At 42.3% G+C, this 18,334-nt stretch overlaps 1 protein-coding gene across 1 annotated transcript in view; it reads right to left on the bottom strand.

The window, feature by feature from the left end:
• Positions 1 to 15,228, bottom strand: part of PDE6C (phosphodiesterase 6C) — a 94,743-nt gene extending 79,515 nt beyond the window's left edge. Inside the window, exons 1-8 of the mRNA XM_075348583.1 lie at positions 15,081 to 15,228; positions 13,382 to 13,471; positions 9,666 to 9,806; positions 8,441 to 8,515; positions 5,081 to 5,145; positions 4,923 to 4,989; positions 4,099 to 4,146; positions 3,701 to 3,850 (exon numbers count right to left, since the gene is read on the bottom strand). Coding sequence (XP_075204698.1) covers positions 3,701 to 3,850; positions 4,099 to 4,146; positions 4,923 to 4,989; positions 5,081 to 5,145; positions 8,441 to 8,515; positions 9,666 to 9,806; positions 13,382 to 13,471; positions 15,081 to 15,161 — 717 coding nt within the window. The 5' untranslated portion in view covers positions 15,162 to 15,228. The remainder of the gene's footprint in view (positions 1 to 3,700; positions 3,851 to 4,098; positions 4,147 to 4,922; positions 4,990 to 5,080; positions 5,146 to 8,440; positions 8,516 to 9,665; positions 9,807 to 13,381; positions 13,472 to 15,080) is intronic.
• Positions 15,229 to 18,334: the final 3,106 nt, after the last annotated feature.

Here is an 18,334-nt window from a genome sequence, read left to right as displayed (position 1 = left end):
TGCTATCGCGCTCGACATTGCTAGCAATTGCTAGCGATGTCGCAGCGTGTAAAGCCCGCCTAAGACTATCTATCTATCCATCTATCCCTCTATCCATCTATCCCTCTATCCATCTATCCATCTATCCATCCATCCATCCATCCAATGTATCTAGTCAAAATGGGTCAGCACAAGCTCCAAAAAATATATGATAGGAACCAGTCCGCTGGCTATATAATCTATCGTGTTTTCCTGAAAATAAGCCCTGGCAAGATTTTTCTGGCTTTTTGAATTATGCTTAAAATATAAGCTCTACTCTAAAAATAAGCCCTAGTTGCGGATCATCATACTAATTGTATCCTGAAATTGGGATTGGGTAGCCCTTTCAGGATATGTAACTGTTATTGCTGTACGTTGACCCCTTGGGTTGCCATAAGCCCCGGAGAATTCATAGTCGCGTGCTGGCTAGTTAAACATTTGTTAATGCAAAATGAATATTCACTCCTTGCCCTGCCAACCCCTCTGTGCTGGCATCAGTGCTTGGGTACAGTCAGATTGCTGTATGGCTCACCCGAGGATCGGTTATAAACTCTATAGCGATGAGCTTGTAAGGGCTGGTCTCCTTGACTAGGAAACCAGCCATCGGTGATAGACTGCAGTGGTGGTTGTTAACGTTGGAAAATAGTACACAATTGAGTAAGAACCTCTTAGGACTTAGCAACAGTGTGGATTTTTAACAAGAGTTAAATGGAATCTGTCACCAGGTTGTTGCCACCTAATCTGACAGCAGCATAACGTAGGGGCAGAGATCCTGATTCCAGCGAAGTGTGACTGGGCTGCTTAGTGTAGTTTTGATAAAATCACTAATTAATCAGCAATAGATTATCATTAGAGGACTACTTGGCATGCTGCCAGGTAGTCCAGCATTTTCTCTGAAGCAGAGAAAACATTGATTTTATCAAAATGACAGCAAACAGCTCAGTAAGTGACACATTGGTGGTATCAGGGTCTCTGCCTCTACATTATGCCGCTCTCAGATGGGGGAGCAAAAACCTGGTGACAGATTCCCTTTAAGCTTCAAAATGTCTTGCATTTCCCAGCAGTTTGCAATTTTACCCGTTTTTGATGAATAGATAACTGCACTTAAAATGTATCTAACATATATATATATATATATATATATATATATAAAGCTCAGTGTATGTATGTGTGTATGTATGTGTGTATGTCCGCTAAAGGAATTTGCACCGTCGCATTTACAATCACGAAATTTTGCACAGACGCCCCATGTGACCCAGGTAACGTCATAGACTAAGTTTTGAGGGGAAAATTTAACCCCACGCTTTACAGTTACTCTCCAAAATACTGCCTCCATTAAACTGAATGGAGGTGGGAGCTACAGGCTATTAATAGCAACTGTCAGTGGTTGCTATAGGAACAAAATAAACTGTTAGTATAAGAAGCTTATGTGTGAGGTAATAAGATGTCGGTGGTGAGATGGGGAGAGACAGAAAGAGACAGAGACAGACAGACAGAGACACAGACAAAGACAGACGTGGAAAGAGACAGACAGATGGGCAAAGAGACAGACGGGCAAAGAGATGGGCAAAGAGACAGCCCTGGAAAGAGACAGCCCTGCAAAGAGACAGACCAGAAAAGAGAAAGCCTTGGAAAGAGACAGCCGGGCAAAAAGACAGCCGGGCAAAAAGACAGCCGGGCAAAGAGACAGCCCTGGAAAGAGACAGCCCTGGAAAGAGACAGACGGGCAAAGAGACAGACGGGCAAAGAGACAGACGGGCAAAGAGGTAGACAGGAAAAGAGGCAGACGGGAAAAGTGGCTGACGGGAAAAGAGGCAGACGGGGAAAGAGACAGACGGGGAAAGAGACAGACGGGGAAAGAGACAGACTGGGAAAGAGACAGACGGGAAAGAGACAGACGGGGAAAGAGACAGACAGACACACACATAGAGACAGATACAGAGATGGAGACAGATAGACTGATACAAATACAGACAGAGAGATAGAAACAGACAGACAGAGACATAGACACAGACAGACAAGAAAAGACACAGACAGAGAGACAGACAGACAGCGACACACAGACAGAGACTGGGAGAGAGACAGATACTATCCCTATGAACCCCACCTTAAGTTGGTGGGTGGACTGCTCAGCCAAATAATGAGACAGTCACCACCTCAAATAGTGTGTGTGTGTGTTTGTATATACATACACACACACAATATTTGAGGTGGTGACTGGCTCATTATTTGGCTGAGCAGTCTACCCATCAACCTAAAGTGGGGTTCACATTGCTTTTGTGTTTACGGTCAGAGGCTTACGTCTAAGGCCCTGGAACATGGTATTCAGACAGGGCCATTGACTATAATGATGTAGATCGGGTTACAGTGTACTTTATTGGACATCATTATTGGTCGTATCTGCTTAGTCGATGTGGGCTCCAAGATGCAGTAGACAATGGCCTGGAGCCCACCTCAACTAGGGGGATATGACCGAAAATGATTTCCAAGAGAGCCCAGAGTGACTCTATCTGCATTATTATAGTCAATAGCCCAGTCCCAATAAAACATTTCCAGGGCTTCGAGTGTGAGCCACTGACCCTTGACAAAAATGCAGTATGAACCCAACCTTAGGCTGGCCCCATCACCAAACTTCCAAAGCCCAGGGCTTCAGATGTAAGACCCAACAAAGTCACTGACTGTGGACAATACACTATGTGATCCAAACCTAGGGATAGAAAAAAATACCAGCACTATCCTAACCTCATAGTCTGAACTGGTGCATACTGAACATGACATACAATTTCCAAAATAACAGTTGCACTCAAGTAAAGGGAAGGAGAAAAAACAAGAATGTAGATGGTGAACATTGGAATGTGACTGCGCATTATGCCAAGAAAACATGAAAATATTTTTTTGAAAAAAATGAATTACTTAGCAAATAAAAATGCATATTTTATGTCATGTTCAGTGTGCATCAGTTCAGACTATGAGATTAAGAAGTGCTGGCAAATTTTTCTATTTTGTATTATGGAGTCATGTCCTTTGTCTGCACACACCTCCCAGTTACTTCAGGTGTTTTTAATTTTCTTTTTGCAGGTTCTATTCTTGCCCATATAAAAGGTCAGTTTGGACAAGAGAGGCATAAAAATTAGAGTAGGACCCAGATGAGAGTTACACCTTGACGTGGTGTCTGGGCACAAGTAAATTTGGCCACTTTTATTTGCTAAGTAACTCATTTTTTTTCAAAAAATATTTTCAGGTTTTCTTGGCAGTAATGCGTGTTCATATTCCAATGTTCACCATCTACATTCTTGTTTTTTTTCTCTTTCTAAACCTAGGTATGTTATTAATTAGTGCTGGATCCTACATGTCCTTTCAATTTGTAGGTCTTTAACTCGGGAGAGGCAATGAAAGAAAGGTGCACCTTGTCCTGGTTGGTGGGCTTTCACAAATTGAACAATGTCTGCACTAAGTACATCTAGTACTTATAAAATAAAATATAGCAGTAATGCAGTCCAAAACTCCGATATTAAATGCTTGCACATCTTAGCGCTTACAAGGTGTGTGTGTGTGTGTGTGTGTGTGTGTGTGTGTGTGTGCGCGTGTGTGCGTGTGTGTGTTTTATATATATATATATATATATATATATATGTATATATATATTTGTCACTATTAAGTATTTGCACAGTGAATTCCTTACTTCAGTGATTTGCTCGTCATACTCATCAAATGGCCTTCCATCCTTCCTGTTGTAGAACGTCGCTACACCCACAATCTCTTCCTTTTTGTTCACAATGGGCAGGGACAAGACATTTTTAATAGTCCATCCGGACTCATCCACCTCCGCTTTCTGGAACAACAAAGTTAAACCGTCCTTTTATTGTTCCAGCAGAAAATATTTTCTAGATCTCTACAGAAAGAACAGACTCATTATAGAATAAAGCATGTGATTACAGCTATAAGATTACTCACCCTCTAAACCTGCATCGGAATAATGGTAAAATATAATTTTGTACAATTAATTAGAATTAAAAAAAATTCTTTAAAAACAAATAAATAAATAAATAATGAAATGAAATGAAATCATCAATTTCTCACCTGAAATGTGAAGTATTCATCGGCCGGTGCGTTCATCATGTTGCAAATCTGCCTCATAGAAAAATAACATCAGGTAAGTGATCACATTCATGACACCTATTACAAATTGCATTTATTAATTAAACAGGGTCTGAATCTAATTTTTTTCATTTTTTACAGCTTATTATGGAGGACAATGTAAAAACAGTCTGCAGTGACCTCTTTAGCTCCCTCTAGTGGTGGCAGCAGGCAGTCCTAACTTTACTATGGCATTATCCCAATTGTAAAGGGACACATTTGGAATTCAAATATATCAGTAAGTTGCTGTTTAAATTAAAGGGGTTATATGGAACTATTTTTTTTGTATGGGCCTAAGAACTAACAGGCAGGTATTTGCTAACTATCTGCCTGTTTTCCCAGCACCAGCTCAGAATAGTCAAAGTCAGTGATTCTGCAGCTTATTTTGACTTTACGTACACAGAAAAGCTCTTCTGCTTCCAGACTACTGTCGATGGGGTGTGGCAGTCGCCTCCCCACAGTTAGGAATAGTGGAGCCTGCTGTCAATCAGCATGATATAGGCAGTGACACCCCTTCAACAGAGCACAGAGGAAGAGAAGATGCTGTTGTGTTGAGATGACATCACTGGAAGCCACAGAGTCACCGGCAGGAGTGGTTATGACCACTCTGAACTGGCAGAGATCAGCCCCGGAACAGAACAGACACGTGGTCAGCAACTACCTACCTGTAAGTTCTTAGACTCATAGTTGAAAAAAAGCCCCGATCTACTAAATATAAGCTGAGCCTACACATTATATATACAGTATGTATATAATAAAAAACTTACAAATCCATTTTCAGCAACATAGGTTGGCAGCCCACTCACGAGCGACCAGTGATCCTCAGGGGGAGTGCTTTAATGACAAAACATAATAGGAGTTAATGTAGATTGATGACAAGACCCAGCAGTTAGAGTCGTTATGGTACAAAGGGTTAATGTCTTACGGGATGACTTTGATTTCTTCTTTTCCGTGCAAAATATAATCAATTATCTTGTAAAAATTAACTTCCTGAGCAAAACGAAAAAAAACACCAGTTAAGTTTTGCCCATGACAGTTATGCAAGAAAACAACAAGAGAAAACAACAGGTTGGACACCAAAGGTCTAGAGTATGGGTCAGCAACCTGCGGTACTACAGCTGCTCTCGTAGCCTCAAGTTGTCAAGCGGCTGCCAAGGATGCTGGGAGTGGTAGTCACAACAGCTGGTGTGCATGGTGGAGAGAAGGTTGTTGACCGCTAATCTAGAGATACTTTGTGGTTTTCTAATTGTGTAAAAACCCAATGAACAATGTATAATGAAAAGATAAACAACTCTTTTATTTACTTTGAATACGTTTTAGGACCTTCAATTCTGAGAAGATTGTTGGGGTCCAAGTTCTGAAACTGCCAACAGTCATTTAACAGACATCTTACAAGTGCGCAGTTCAGGAGACAGGAACGCAGAGTACGGATAGAGTGGAAAGTCATTAGCTTTCTATGGCACCCGTAGTCCACTGTGTGCGCGCCCCTGTCCCATGAACTGGGCACTTCTATGAGGTCTTTTGAGCGACTTGTGGGATCTCGCTACCCAAATTCCAAAAAATATGCTTAAAATTAAAGGCCCTAAAACATATTAAAAAATCTCCTAAAATTGAAAAATTGACTAAAGGCCGCTTTACACGCTGCGATATCGGTACCGATATCGCTAGCATCGGTACCCACCCCCATCTGTTGTGCGACACGGGCAAATCGCTGCCCGTGCCGCACAACATCGCCCAGACCCGTCACACTACTTACCTGCCCGGCGACGTCGCTGTGACCGGCGAACCGCCTCCTTTCTAAGGGGGCGGTTCGTTCAGCGTCACAGCAACGTCACATCTGCGTCACTGAACCGCCGCCCAATAGAAGCGGAGGGGCGGAGATGAGCGGGACGTAACATCCCGCCCACCTCCTTCCTTCCACATAGCGGCCGGGAGGCAGGTAAGGAGAGCTTCCTCGTTCCTGCGGTGTCACACGGAGCGATTTGTGCTGCCGCAGGAACGAGGAACAACCTCGTTACTGCTGCAGTAACGATTTTTGAGAATGGACCCCCATGTCACCGATGAGCGATTTTGCACGTTTTTGCAACGATGCAAAATCGCTCATAGGTGTCACACGCAACGGCATCGGATGTGTGTCACCAATTCTGTGACCCCAACGAGTTCGCATTAGCGATGTCGTAGCGTGTAAAGCCCCCTTTACTCTTTGATGCTTTATTTCCTAAAATCGTAACCACTTGACTATTAAGTTATCATTCATGCATTTCATTGACACAAAGGGATATCAAAAATAGAGATCCTTGCTAAAGGAGATATCAACTAAGTGGTCACAGGAGACAAAAGAAATCATGTGAATTGGTTTGGGTTCCTCAATTCAGCATGTAGACTGTGATCTAATTTATCATGGACAGGTGTGGCGCTTTTTCTGGAAGAAATCAACTAGGGTTTTTCTAATCTTACGCAGCACTCTCACTTTGGTTTGCTGGACTTTTCTTGTAGTACTCTCTATGGAACTCGCTGCCATAAGCCATTGCTTCAAATGTTAGAAGATTTTTGTATGTCTTAGTACTTCAAATGGGACATATGTTGAAAAATGTAAAGGGGTGTTCACTAGTGATGAGTGAAAACTACCATGCTTGGTACTCGTAACGAGCGGTTGGACACTTGGATGGGTGCAACTTGAGTACCTGTGTATAATGGAAGATTTCCTGGAAAAATGCTAGAGTTCGCATTGACTTCCATTATACTCAGTACTCGAGTCGCGCCCATCTGAGCATCCAACTGCTCGTTACGAGTATCAAGCACCTGAGCATGATAGTGCTCACTCATTACTAGTTACGAGTACCAAGCACCCGAGCATGATAGTGCTCACTCATCACTAGTTACGAGTTCGGAGTACCCAAGCATGGTAGTGCTCGCCCATCACTAGTTATGTGTACCGAGCACCCGAGCATGGTAGTGCTCGCCCATCACTAGTGTTCATATTTCCAACATTTATGGTATATCTATAAAATATGCCAGAAATACCTGTTAGAATTGGGACCCACACTTATCTCTGGCACCTGTGGTTATTGAGAGTTTGCTTTTAACTTCAGCCATAGTCTAAGTTCATAAACTGCCTTAGTCACAGATATCCTCTTTTCTCCCACTTCTCAGTTATCTAGTCTTTTCACATTATTTGGCTAAGCACTGGCTGGATTAAGACTTTATGCTAATGTAAGGGGGTGCTGGACTCGTGTCCCCCGCCTTTGAAGACCTAAGTCAATGTAGAGAATAATATACATATTGTTGATGTGTTTATGCTAATGTTGCTCAGGTGGCCATTCAGTGGACAGCTTGGGTGTACGTGTCAAAGCTCAAACCCAGAAACAGAAATAGTAACGTAGGACGGAACAGTAGAGTGCTCTATCGCATTGTAGTGAGTACCAGACCCCAAACCGAGCATCCTGGGTCGCAACTGTGTGCATCGGTACTAGTCATGCAGCGGAGGGCTGATTTGACTTGGGTGAACAGGTCGACACAGAGAAGCTAAGTGAATGAATGTGGTCAGTCGGCAGTGCTAGTCGGCAAAAACCCTTAGCGTGAACGAGGCCTTCAGGACTGGACTCGACCATGGTCGAACAGGACTTTATGTTGCGGAACTGTGGTATCAGCAAGTGAAGGAAAGGACAGTGTAAGAGCAGCAATAGCACCAAAAGCCAATGAGCAGTCTGTGGTGGAAGTGTCTTTTGAAGTAAAGTGTTCCATGCCCACAGTGTTCAAGTGTTGTGCCCACAGCAATGATGTGACTGATGTACTGTGCATAACTGTTAGTTAAAGACTGTTGAATAAGAAAACTGAATCTGTGTCCATCAATCCCTGGTAGAAGTCTCCTGGATTGTTCAAGAACCTGCATGAAGGTATGGCTTCCACACACAAGGTCCACCCACCCGACCAGGACCCACGCCAACCCTCCCTATCCCCCTTGCTCTATATAGAGAACTCGGGCGTGGGCCAAAGTGAGAGGCCTCATCACAGCAGCAGGACCAAGTCTCTCGCTTGTGACCCCTGCCGCCCCTCTACACTAACATAAGAAATTGTGCCTGCAGCAGATAAGTCCCTCAAATTTAAGAAAAACTAGGGTACAGAATTAGTCCACAGATTTGGGTGGTTTATTTGATGAAACTGTGTTTGTGATCCTATAGAAGTATTTTACAGGAGGAGAGAGTTTATATCACACACCAACTGCCCTAAATAGACATATATGTATACTATTCAATATGCAGCATAGAGCAAAGGCCTTACAAACCCTTCCATCAGGGGTCTTTGGTCCTTTATAAGGTGGTACTTCTCCTAGTAGGATTGGCCATTGTTCGTAGAACTCCTAGATGAAAGAAAAGGTGAAAAGTCAATGAAAGTACATATCATATGATTATTAGCCGATCACAATGATAAATAAATAAATAAGACTGGAAATTAAACCCCACCAAAATGCTGCGAAACAATATCGCAAATACTAGCCCTGCCCTGTAAAAAACAATTATTATAGAGAGGGCAATAAATGTTAAAATTTTAAAATGTAGTTTAGTGATCATTTATGGTCATAAAATGGAAAGAAAGTGAGAAATAAAAGAGACATTTCCTTTATTTTCCTACCAATATCGGCGAAAAAAAATATAAGAAAGTATGAAAATAACCTAAAAATTAGACCTTGTCAGGAAAAAAAATCCAAATTATTTATTTATTAGAATGAGAAAAAAAATTCTGTAGCATGTACAAAAAAAACCAAAACAAAAAAAAAACCTGAAAATGTGCCTGGTCATGAATGGAGAAAAATGGCCTGGTCCCGAAACTGGTTAACTAAACGCTAAATTGTACGGCCTTGAAAATGCATGGGAAAAAAAGCAACAACAAAAAACGCAACATGTGAACAATTTGTATAAGGTGGTCAAAAAAGCCGGCATGGATTATTTCCTCCCTGAAAACCTCCTCTGACCTGCAGGATGAGTATCTACCATAGTATTACTTTGCCCTGCCTTCATGTTCTACTTATGATCAATCCTTTCAAATTTGGAGAGAAAGGGGTTAATAGACCGCACTGCCGTAGAAAATAGGATCCATGTAGAAGCAATGATTTTATTTGTCTACGCGTTTCAAACCTTATGGCTTCTTCCTCAGGACAAATCATATACCTATATATATTTGGTATATGATTTGTCCTGAGGAAAAAGGAATAAGGCTTTGAAAGGCGTAGACAAATCATTCCTTCTACATGGATCCTCTTTTCTATGGCAGCACGGTCTATTAACCCTTTACTCTCCAAATTTGAACGGCATCTCTACGTGGGTTCTTCTGCAGCCGTATTTACAGTGGTTGTGACTCTCACAACCACACCAGGTGAGTCTACCCTTACGGCACCTTTGCTGACGGTGTTTTATGATAAGACCCTATTTGCGCTTAGTTTCTCTTCCGACATTTTTAACCGTTATAATCAAGCCTTGGCTTTATAAACTGTCTAATATCTGTATTGTCACCTTTTCTTTTGTCATGTCCAGCAGTGCCACGGAGTATCGATCACAGTTCAGGTAAATTCTGACAGTATAGAGAGCTTTGTGAAACTGACGTTCAATGTCGGTAAGTTCCTCAAACACCTTGTTGGCGCACCAAAGCAGTATCTGCGGAGAAGAAGCACAGTGAGTGGTCACTATCACAATACGTTGTGTTTATCTTGCTTTTTTATGTAAGTGGTGATTTAAATGTAAGTCCCCTGCCCCCTGTCTTATACTCACCTGCCACCGTCTTCCTCCATTTACGGCATCGCTTCCATCTGTCTCTGGTGATGTGTGACCTTCCGGCAGATGCAGTGTTTCATGGAGGTCACAACTCAAACAAGTCTATGAGAGCCTTGTTCTGGCTCTCATAGAGTTGCATTTGGAGCTTGTGACGTAACTTTTGACCTCTGGCCAGTCAGAAGTTGCCGTCACAAGATGGTGTCTCTGGACTGGAGCGGCACCATAAAAAAGGTAAAGATGTCGGAGGGTAAGTATTAAACCGAGGGCAGGTTGACTTAAATTTAACCCCTTCCCGACCTTGTGATTTTCCGTTTTTGCATCTTCGTTTTTCCTCCCCTTCTTCCAAAAGCCATATCTTCTTAATTTCTCCATCAATATAGGCGTATGAGGGCTTAATTTTACGAGACAAGTTGTACTTTTGAATGACACTATTCATTTTGCCATATAGTGTACTGGAAAATGGGAAAAAAAATTCCAAGTGGGAGGTGAAATTGCTAAACAAAAAAAAGTGCAATTCCACAATTGTTTTTTTGATTTGTTTTTATTTACCATGTACACTATATGGTAAAACGTACCTGGCAGTATGATTCTCTATAGTACGTACATAACAAACATATAGTTTTTTTATTATTATTATTTAGGAGGTGAAGAAAAATTCAGAAATTTGTAAGAAAAAAATTAAAAAAAATTTCTTTTGTCGCCATTTTTCGAGACTATTAACGCTCTCATTTTTTTCAGGTATTGGGCTCAGTGAAGGCTTATTTCTTGTGCCCCTGAGCTGATGTTTTTACTGATACCATTTTTGAGCAGATATAATGTTTTAATTGTTTCTTATTCTATTTTATTGCAATGTTACTATAGCCAAAAACCCATAATTTTGGTATGTTTAATTTTTTTTTCATCACGTTGTTTACGATTTGCTGTCAAGACAACCCATCAGTGCTCCGTGATCATATCATGGGGCCGCCGATGAGAGTGGGGAAGGACACGCTCACTGCCGACGCTTGTTAAAACCTAAATCTCGCTGTCAGAGATTAACGGTGGGATTTTAACAGCCATGGGTAGATCTCTGATCTACACCCTTGTTTGTTAGAGGCACATGTTGGCTGATCAGACCAGTTGATATGTGCAAGGAAAGATGCAGGCTTGGCATGTGAGCCCACATCAAAGGCAGACACACAACCTATGATGTACCTATATGTCCAAGATCGTGAAGGGGTTAAAAAAACCACTCCAGCACTGAAAAAAATGCGGGAGTGGTGCTTTAACCCCTTAACAACCTTGAATGTACCAGTATGTCCAAGGTCATGCCTGTCCCTGTCAAGCCTGCATGTTTTCCTGCACATGAATGGTGTCATTCAAAAATACAGTCGTGCCACAAAAAAACAAGTCGTCATATGGCTATATTACTGAAAAATAAAAAAGCTATGGTTCTTGAGGAAAAAACGGAAAATAGCTGGGTGGAGCAGGGGATAAAGAATAATAGGGCAAATATATCTTTACATGAGTAATATGAATATCATAAAACTGTTTCTTAATGAAATACACTTGACAATAAACAAGCTCCATAAAATGATGGTCCATGGTTCTGAGCTTTAATCCCGTGACTGTTGTAAATTTATAGCACAGAATTAAAGCTCCTTCTCCTGGAATTTACTGGGAATATGTCCATTCTCTGGCTATCAGACACAACCGGGGACCCTGGCGAAATGACAAAAACAGTTTTCACTTTATTTTCTCTTTAGTCAGCTACATAGTATACTACAAGTGCTATGGAGTGAATAGCCCATGATCACCAAGTGTATGATGAGCATAGAGCTGCTAGGGCCTAGCAGAACTACTGGAGCCTAGCAGAACTACTGAGGCACAGCACAGCTCCTGGGGCCTAGCACAGCTACTGGGGCCTAGCAGAGGTACCGGGGCCTAGCACAGCTGCCGGGGCCTAGCACAGCTCCTTGGGCCTAGCAGAGCTCCTTGGGCCTAGCACAGCTCCTGGGGCCTAGCACAGCTACTGGGGCCTAGCACACAGCTACTGTGGCCTAGCACACAGCTACCGGGACCTAGCACAGCTACCGGGGCCTAGCACAGCTACCGGGGCCTAGCACACAGCTACCGGGGCCTAGCACACCTACTGGAGCCTAGCACAGCTACTGGGGCCTAGCAGAGGTACTGGGGCTTAGCACAGCTCCTGGGGCCTAGCGGAGGTACTGGGGCCTAGCACAGCTACCGGGGCCTAGCAGAGCTACTGGGACCTAGCAGAGGTACTGGGGCCTAGCAGAGGTACTGGGGCCTAGCAGAGGTACTGGGGCCTAGCAAAGCTACCGGGGCTTAGCACAGCTACTGTGGCCTAGCAGAGGTACTGGGGCCTAGCCCACCTACTATGGCCTAGCAGAGGTACTGGGGCCTAGCACAGCTACCGGGGCCTAGCAGAGCTACTGGGACCTAGCAGAGGTACTGGGGCCTAGCAGAGGTACTGGGGCCTAGCAAAGCTACCGGGGCTTAGCACAGCTACTGTGGCCTAGCCCACCTACTATGGCCTAGCAGAGGTACTGGGGCCTAGCACAGCTACCGGGGCTTAGCAGGCAACCATCAGCTCTGCCAGTGACTTCTATCACTCTACTGGGCTCTTTTCCTCCTATGGATACTGCAGATACAATGGAATAACTGAACAATAAATGCAATAAAATGTTCCCTAAAGATCTTTGTTAATTTGTATAGTATGAAATCATGTAAAAAAAAAATAGATAAAACCACAATATATTTATTAGGTATCCACACAACGGTAATAACCTGGATAATTCATTCACAAGGTTATTTGGCATGAACAGTGAAAAGAAAAAGGAAAGCAATCAAAAAGTAGTTATTTTCTATACTGGCATTTAAAACAAAGATTAAGTAATATATATTCATTATAGTAATTTGTTTAAATGTACCCTAAAATTGCATTGCATTATAAAGTAATTAAATGTGTCCCCAAAAAAAAGACAGTCTCATACATCCATATTGGCAAAAAAATTAAAATTAGGTCTATATGAAAAGTATAAAGGCAAAAATGAAAAAATTAAGGAGGGGGGTCATTAAAGGGGTTGTCCAATGAAAATAAGTTATCGTCTATCCATGCCATTTATTTTCTGTGGGCCTGCTGGATAAAAAAAAAGAGCACATTGCTCACTAGTTCATAGGGAATAAATGGAGACCAAGTCGCGTATGCTCACTAACGCTTTGTTCTAAAGGAGATAAAAGTTCCCATTCTGCCAATTAGCAGTCAGACCCCTACTAAGCAATAACTTATCACCTATCCCGTGGACATGAGATAATTTCTTTTCACCAGAAAACCCCTGAAAGGCCCTTTCAACCTTGGTCATTAAGGAGTTAATGAGTATCTAGAGAGGGAGCACCAGTGAGTGTCCATCATCTTTGGTTGCATGCTGCCATTTTGTAGAAGCAGATCTACTTACTTGACTTTTCCGGGATTCAATGCCATGAAGGTAGTTGATATGATTTTGTTTGAGAACAACAGATATAAAATCCAGATATTTGGTGAAGCACTGCAAGAATGGGCATAGTATATTACATATAATACATGAGTGTATTAATTGTCTATATAAGGCCTAATAAATAATAAATGTACAGTATAACTCTGTGCAAAAGTTTTAGGCAGGTGTGGAAACAATGCAGTAAAAATACATTAAAAAAAAAAATAGAAGTATTAAATAGTTTATTTGTTTCAATTAACAAAATGAAAAAAGAATGTACAAAAGTGAAATCTACATCAAATAAATATTTGGTGTGACCGCCCTTCGTCTTCAAAAAGGCTTCAATTCTTTTAAGTATACTTATACATAGTTTTTGAGATTATTTCAAATATTGTCGAGAACTAACAGATCTCCTGTAGACGTAGACTTGTGTAAATTCTTCATGTAATCCAAAACAGACTCAATGATACTAAGATTAGAGCTCTGTGGGGGCCGGATCATCACTTTCAGGACTCCTTGTTCTTCTTTATGATGAAGATCATTCTTAATGTTTAGGGTTGTTGTCCAGCTGGAGAATAAATTTGGAGCCAATCAAACGCCTCCTTGATGGCTTTGTATGAGAAGTGTCTGTGTCCATTAAGTGTCCATTAATCTTGACCAAATCTCAATTCTGTTCGCTGAAATGCAGCATCAAATGTATGAAGAACCTCCACCATGCCTCACTGTTCTCTACAGACGCTCATTATTGTGCCGCTCTCCAGCCATTCAGGAAACAAACTACCTTATTTTACCGCCAAATATTTTTTGACTCATTAGTCCACATCACTTGCTACCATTTTTCTTCCAACTTACCCCCCCAACTATGTTTTCATGCATAGTTGAGTCCCTTGACCATCTTTTTCTCTCAAAGGTTTGGCTTTATGGCCACAATTCTTCAATCAAGACCATTTCTGGCCAGATCTCTCCTAATAGGAGATGGGTGAAGCTGTGTCTCACTGATTGTTTTCACTTCTGAACTAACGGCACTGCTGGATCCCTTCTGATTTTGAAGGTAAGTGTGATGTATCTTTTATCTTCTGCACTAAGTTTCCTTGACAGACTACTGCGTCTATTGTCCTCAACATTGCCAATTTCTTGTTGCTTCTTCAAAAGAACTAGAAAAGCACATTTTGACAACCCAGTCTGCTTTGAAATCTTTGCCTTAGAGAGATTTTGCTGATGCAGTATAACTACCTTGTGTCTTTTTGCTGTTTTCAGTCTTTCCATGGTGTATTATCTGTGAAATGAAACTGTCTTCCACAACCTCACCTTTGTAGAAGAGTTTAGCTATTCTTAATCCAGTTTTAAGCCTCCTACACAGCTGTTTCTGTTACAGTTAATGACTGTGTTTCAACTTACATATGAAAACAATAATCATTATCACCTGCTTGGTATAACTGGTTACTCATTCACCTAACTATAATCCTACCAAATCCCTGGCTTTGTGCAAATGTATCTAGAAAACGGTTTTGAAGGCAAAGGGCGCTCACCCCAAATATTGATTTGATTTTGTTTCCTTTTGTGTACATTGACTTTGCATTTTGCTAGTTAATTAAAATAATTTATTAATTATTTTATTAAAGCATTTTTACTTTGCACCAGCCTTGCATAGTGCTGTATACACAATAGTTCAATATCTTACAGTTTCATCTTCCTTGCTAAAGGCTTCAGCCTGCTGTTTGTTAATGGCCATTATGACTCCTAGAACCTCTTTTCCATACATGATGGGTGTAGTCAGAAGATTGGTTGTTGTAAAGCCGGTCTGTTTGTCCACAAAGTCAGAGAAGTGTGCGTTCTGCAGAAAGAAAAAATTATAATTAAGGATATTTATGTACAAATTATGGTATTGAAGACTTTTAGGCACCAATATTATATTCAGTTTTTCACATTTGGTGTAAAACTGCATATAATATTTGGGTCGGATCATGATTGGTGGAAAACCCAAGGGAAATCAAGAAATTAATTGCAATTTTTGGAGTTGCATTGCCATAATATTTTCTAAATAATTGTGCCTAGTCATCTTTGTTTGCCAAAAGAAGTAGATAGTATAATACATACATAACAGTGCTACAATGATATACACATTAGATGATCTTCTTAGGCAAGAAGTTTAGAGCAGATGGCATGAGATAGGGATGGAAAGGTAGAGTCCCGTGAATGTTGGGAAGTACCCAGCAATTAGAATTTAGGACCCTTTTGCTATGATTTCGCCTTGAAGGCTAAAATGAATCAAAATATTTGAATCTACCCTAAAGAGAATTTGTCATCTCCCTTTTTGGACCATTAACACACATCAAGATTAGATCAAGTATTTTGTTGATCTAATTATGGTTCTCATTTGTAAACCTTCCAAAACACCTTCCCTGGCTCTTATGGGACAACTCTGGTAACCGCTCTGCATTATATAAATTTTAAGCAAAAGGACACAAAAGACCGCCTAAACCAGGGGTCTCAAACTCAGCTGGGGTGTGGGCTGCATAAAGAAAAAACAATTGAGAGGGGCCGCACTCTTTGCAGGACAAAGTGACATTTTAATGAATCCATGTTTTTTCTCTACACACCTTTGGATCACTTTTTTGAACAGATTTTGCCTGTTTATTATAACAAACTTGCATTTTTTTGTTAAGTTTATATATAAAATAGCATTTTTACTGGAAAAAAAAATGTCATGCTTTATTTTGATGTTTTTTTTTTTACATTTTATTACCTTCCTGTAATATTGTTTTACAATTGGCAGCATTATAATCTTAGCCAACATCTTGTAGTAATGTCCCCATCCGAGTGCCCTGTAGTAAGGTGCCCATCCTGTAGTATTGTGCCCATCCTTGTGCTCTGTAGTATTGTGCCTATCCTTGTAGTATTGTGCCCAGTAGTATTGTGCTCATCTTTGTGCCCAGTAGTATTGTGCTCATCCTTGTAGTACTGTGGTATTGTGCCCAGTAGTATTGTGCCCTGTAGTATTGTGCCCATCCTTGTAGTATTGTGCCCAGTAGTATTGTGCTCATCCTTGTGGTATTGTGCCCAAGTATTTTGTTGATCTAATTATGGTTCTCATTTGTAAACCTTCCAAAACACCTTCCCTGGCTCTTATGGGACAACTCTGGTAACCGCTCTGCATTATATAAATTTTAAGCAAAAGGACACAAAAGACCGCCTAAACCAGGGGTCTCAAACTCAGCTGGGGTGTGGGCTGCATAAAGAAAAAACAATTGAGAGGGGCCGCACTCTTTGCAGGACAAAGTGACATTTTAATGAATCCATGTTTTTTCTCTACACACCTTTGGATCACTTTTTTGAACAGATTTTGCCTGTTTATTATAACAAACTTGCATTTTTTTGTTAAGTTTATATATAAAATAGCATTTTTACTGGAAAAAAAAATGTCATGCTTTATTTTGATGGTTTTTTTTTTACATTTTATTACCTTCCTGTAATATTGTTTTACAATTGGCAGCATTATAATCTTAGCCAACATCTTGTAGTAATGTCCCCATCCGAGTGCCCTGTAGTAAGGTGCCCATCCTGTAGTATTGTGCCCATCCTTGTGCTCTGTAGTATTGTGCCTATCCTTGTAGTATTGTGCCCAGTAGTATTGTGCTCATCTTTGTGCCCAGTAGTATTGTGCTCATCCTTGTAGTACTGTGGTATTGTGCCCAGTAGTATTGTGCCCTGTAGTATTGTGCCCATCCTTGTAGTATTGTGCCCAGTAGTATTGTGCTCATCCTTGTGGTATTGTGCCCAGTAATATTGTGTCCTATAGTATTGTGCCCATCCTTGTGCCCAGTAGTATTGTGTTCATCCTTGTGGTTTTGTGCCCAGTAGTATTGTGCTCATTCTTGTGCCCAGTAGTATTGTGCCCTGTGGTATTTTGCCTGTAGTATTGTGCTAATGTCGCGGACGGGGAGGGCGCCGCCGCTTCGCTCACTAACGCTCGGGTCCGGCGCTGCTGCGATGGCTGCTCGGTGGCTCGAGCGGTGGGCCGGATCCGGGGACTCAAGCGGCGCTCCTCGCCCATGAGTGAAAGGGGGGTAGTTTGGTTTGGGGATTTGGTCACCTCCGTGGGTAGGGGTTGGTGGTCCCGGGGCCCGGTGAGGTGACGGGCAGGCAGGGTCGGGAAGGTGCAGGGTCGCTTGGACTGCGCAGCGTGGTGCCGGACGGCACGGTAGTACTTACTCAGCCACAAATGTACGCAAAGTCTCTGGTAAACCAAACGGCTGGATGGACGGGTCCCGCAGCCGGCTGCTGTAGTTTCTCCCGGATGGTTGATGGTGGCTGCCTTTCCCTGCACCTGTGTGTATGTTTGGTTCAGATGGATTTCCACCGGTAACCCGCTCCCCAGCGTGTATATATGCCGGAGGAGCCCTTTTGCCCACAGGCTCTGGCCCTTGGAACTCTAGCTGTGGCGGTAGCTGTATTTCCTTTTGTTGGTTGGACGGTTGCTTTCAATCGGGTCTTGGCTGTTAGGAAACCCCTGGGGTTCCGGTCACTGATGGATTTGACCTCTAATGGCGGCTCCAAGCCTGGTCAGGGTCCGCAGGCACTGCCTGTGTGTGCTGGCTTCACTTCGCTCCCCGGTTCGGTACCGGCGGGCCACCGCCCGTCCCCGGTCCTACGGTTCCGCGTTGATCTACCTCTCCTGCAGACGGCCACCACCGTCTGCCAACCTTGCTCTTAGTGCCCGGGCCACACACCCGGACATGGTTAGATTGCTCCTCCACTTCCACTTCACTCCTCTCTCTTTAACTTCCCACACTGATCTCTCCTTCCTTTTCCCGCCTCCAGGACTGTGAACTCCTCAGTGGGTCGGGCCAACCGCCTGGCTCCACCCCACCTGGTGTGGACAGCTGCCCCTGGAGGGAGGCAACAAGGATTTTGTGTCTGGCTGATGTGCCTGTC

The sequence above is a fragment of the Anomaloglossus baeobatrachus genome, chromosome 5, assembly GCF_048569485.1.
Source record: "Anomaloglossus baeobatrachus isolate aAnoBae1 chromosome 5, aAnoBae1.hap1, whole genome shotgun sequence".
NCBI classification, from domain to species: domain Eukaryota; kingdom Metazoa; phylum Chordata; class Amphibia; order Anura; family Aromobatidae; genus Anomaloglossus; species Anomaloglossus baeobatrachus.
The sequence above is the reverse complement of the archived record's forward strand: the minus strand, read 5'-3'. Positions and strand labels throughout refer to the sequence as shown.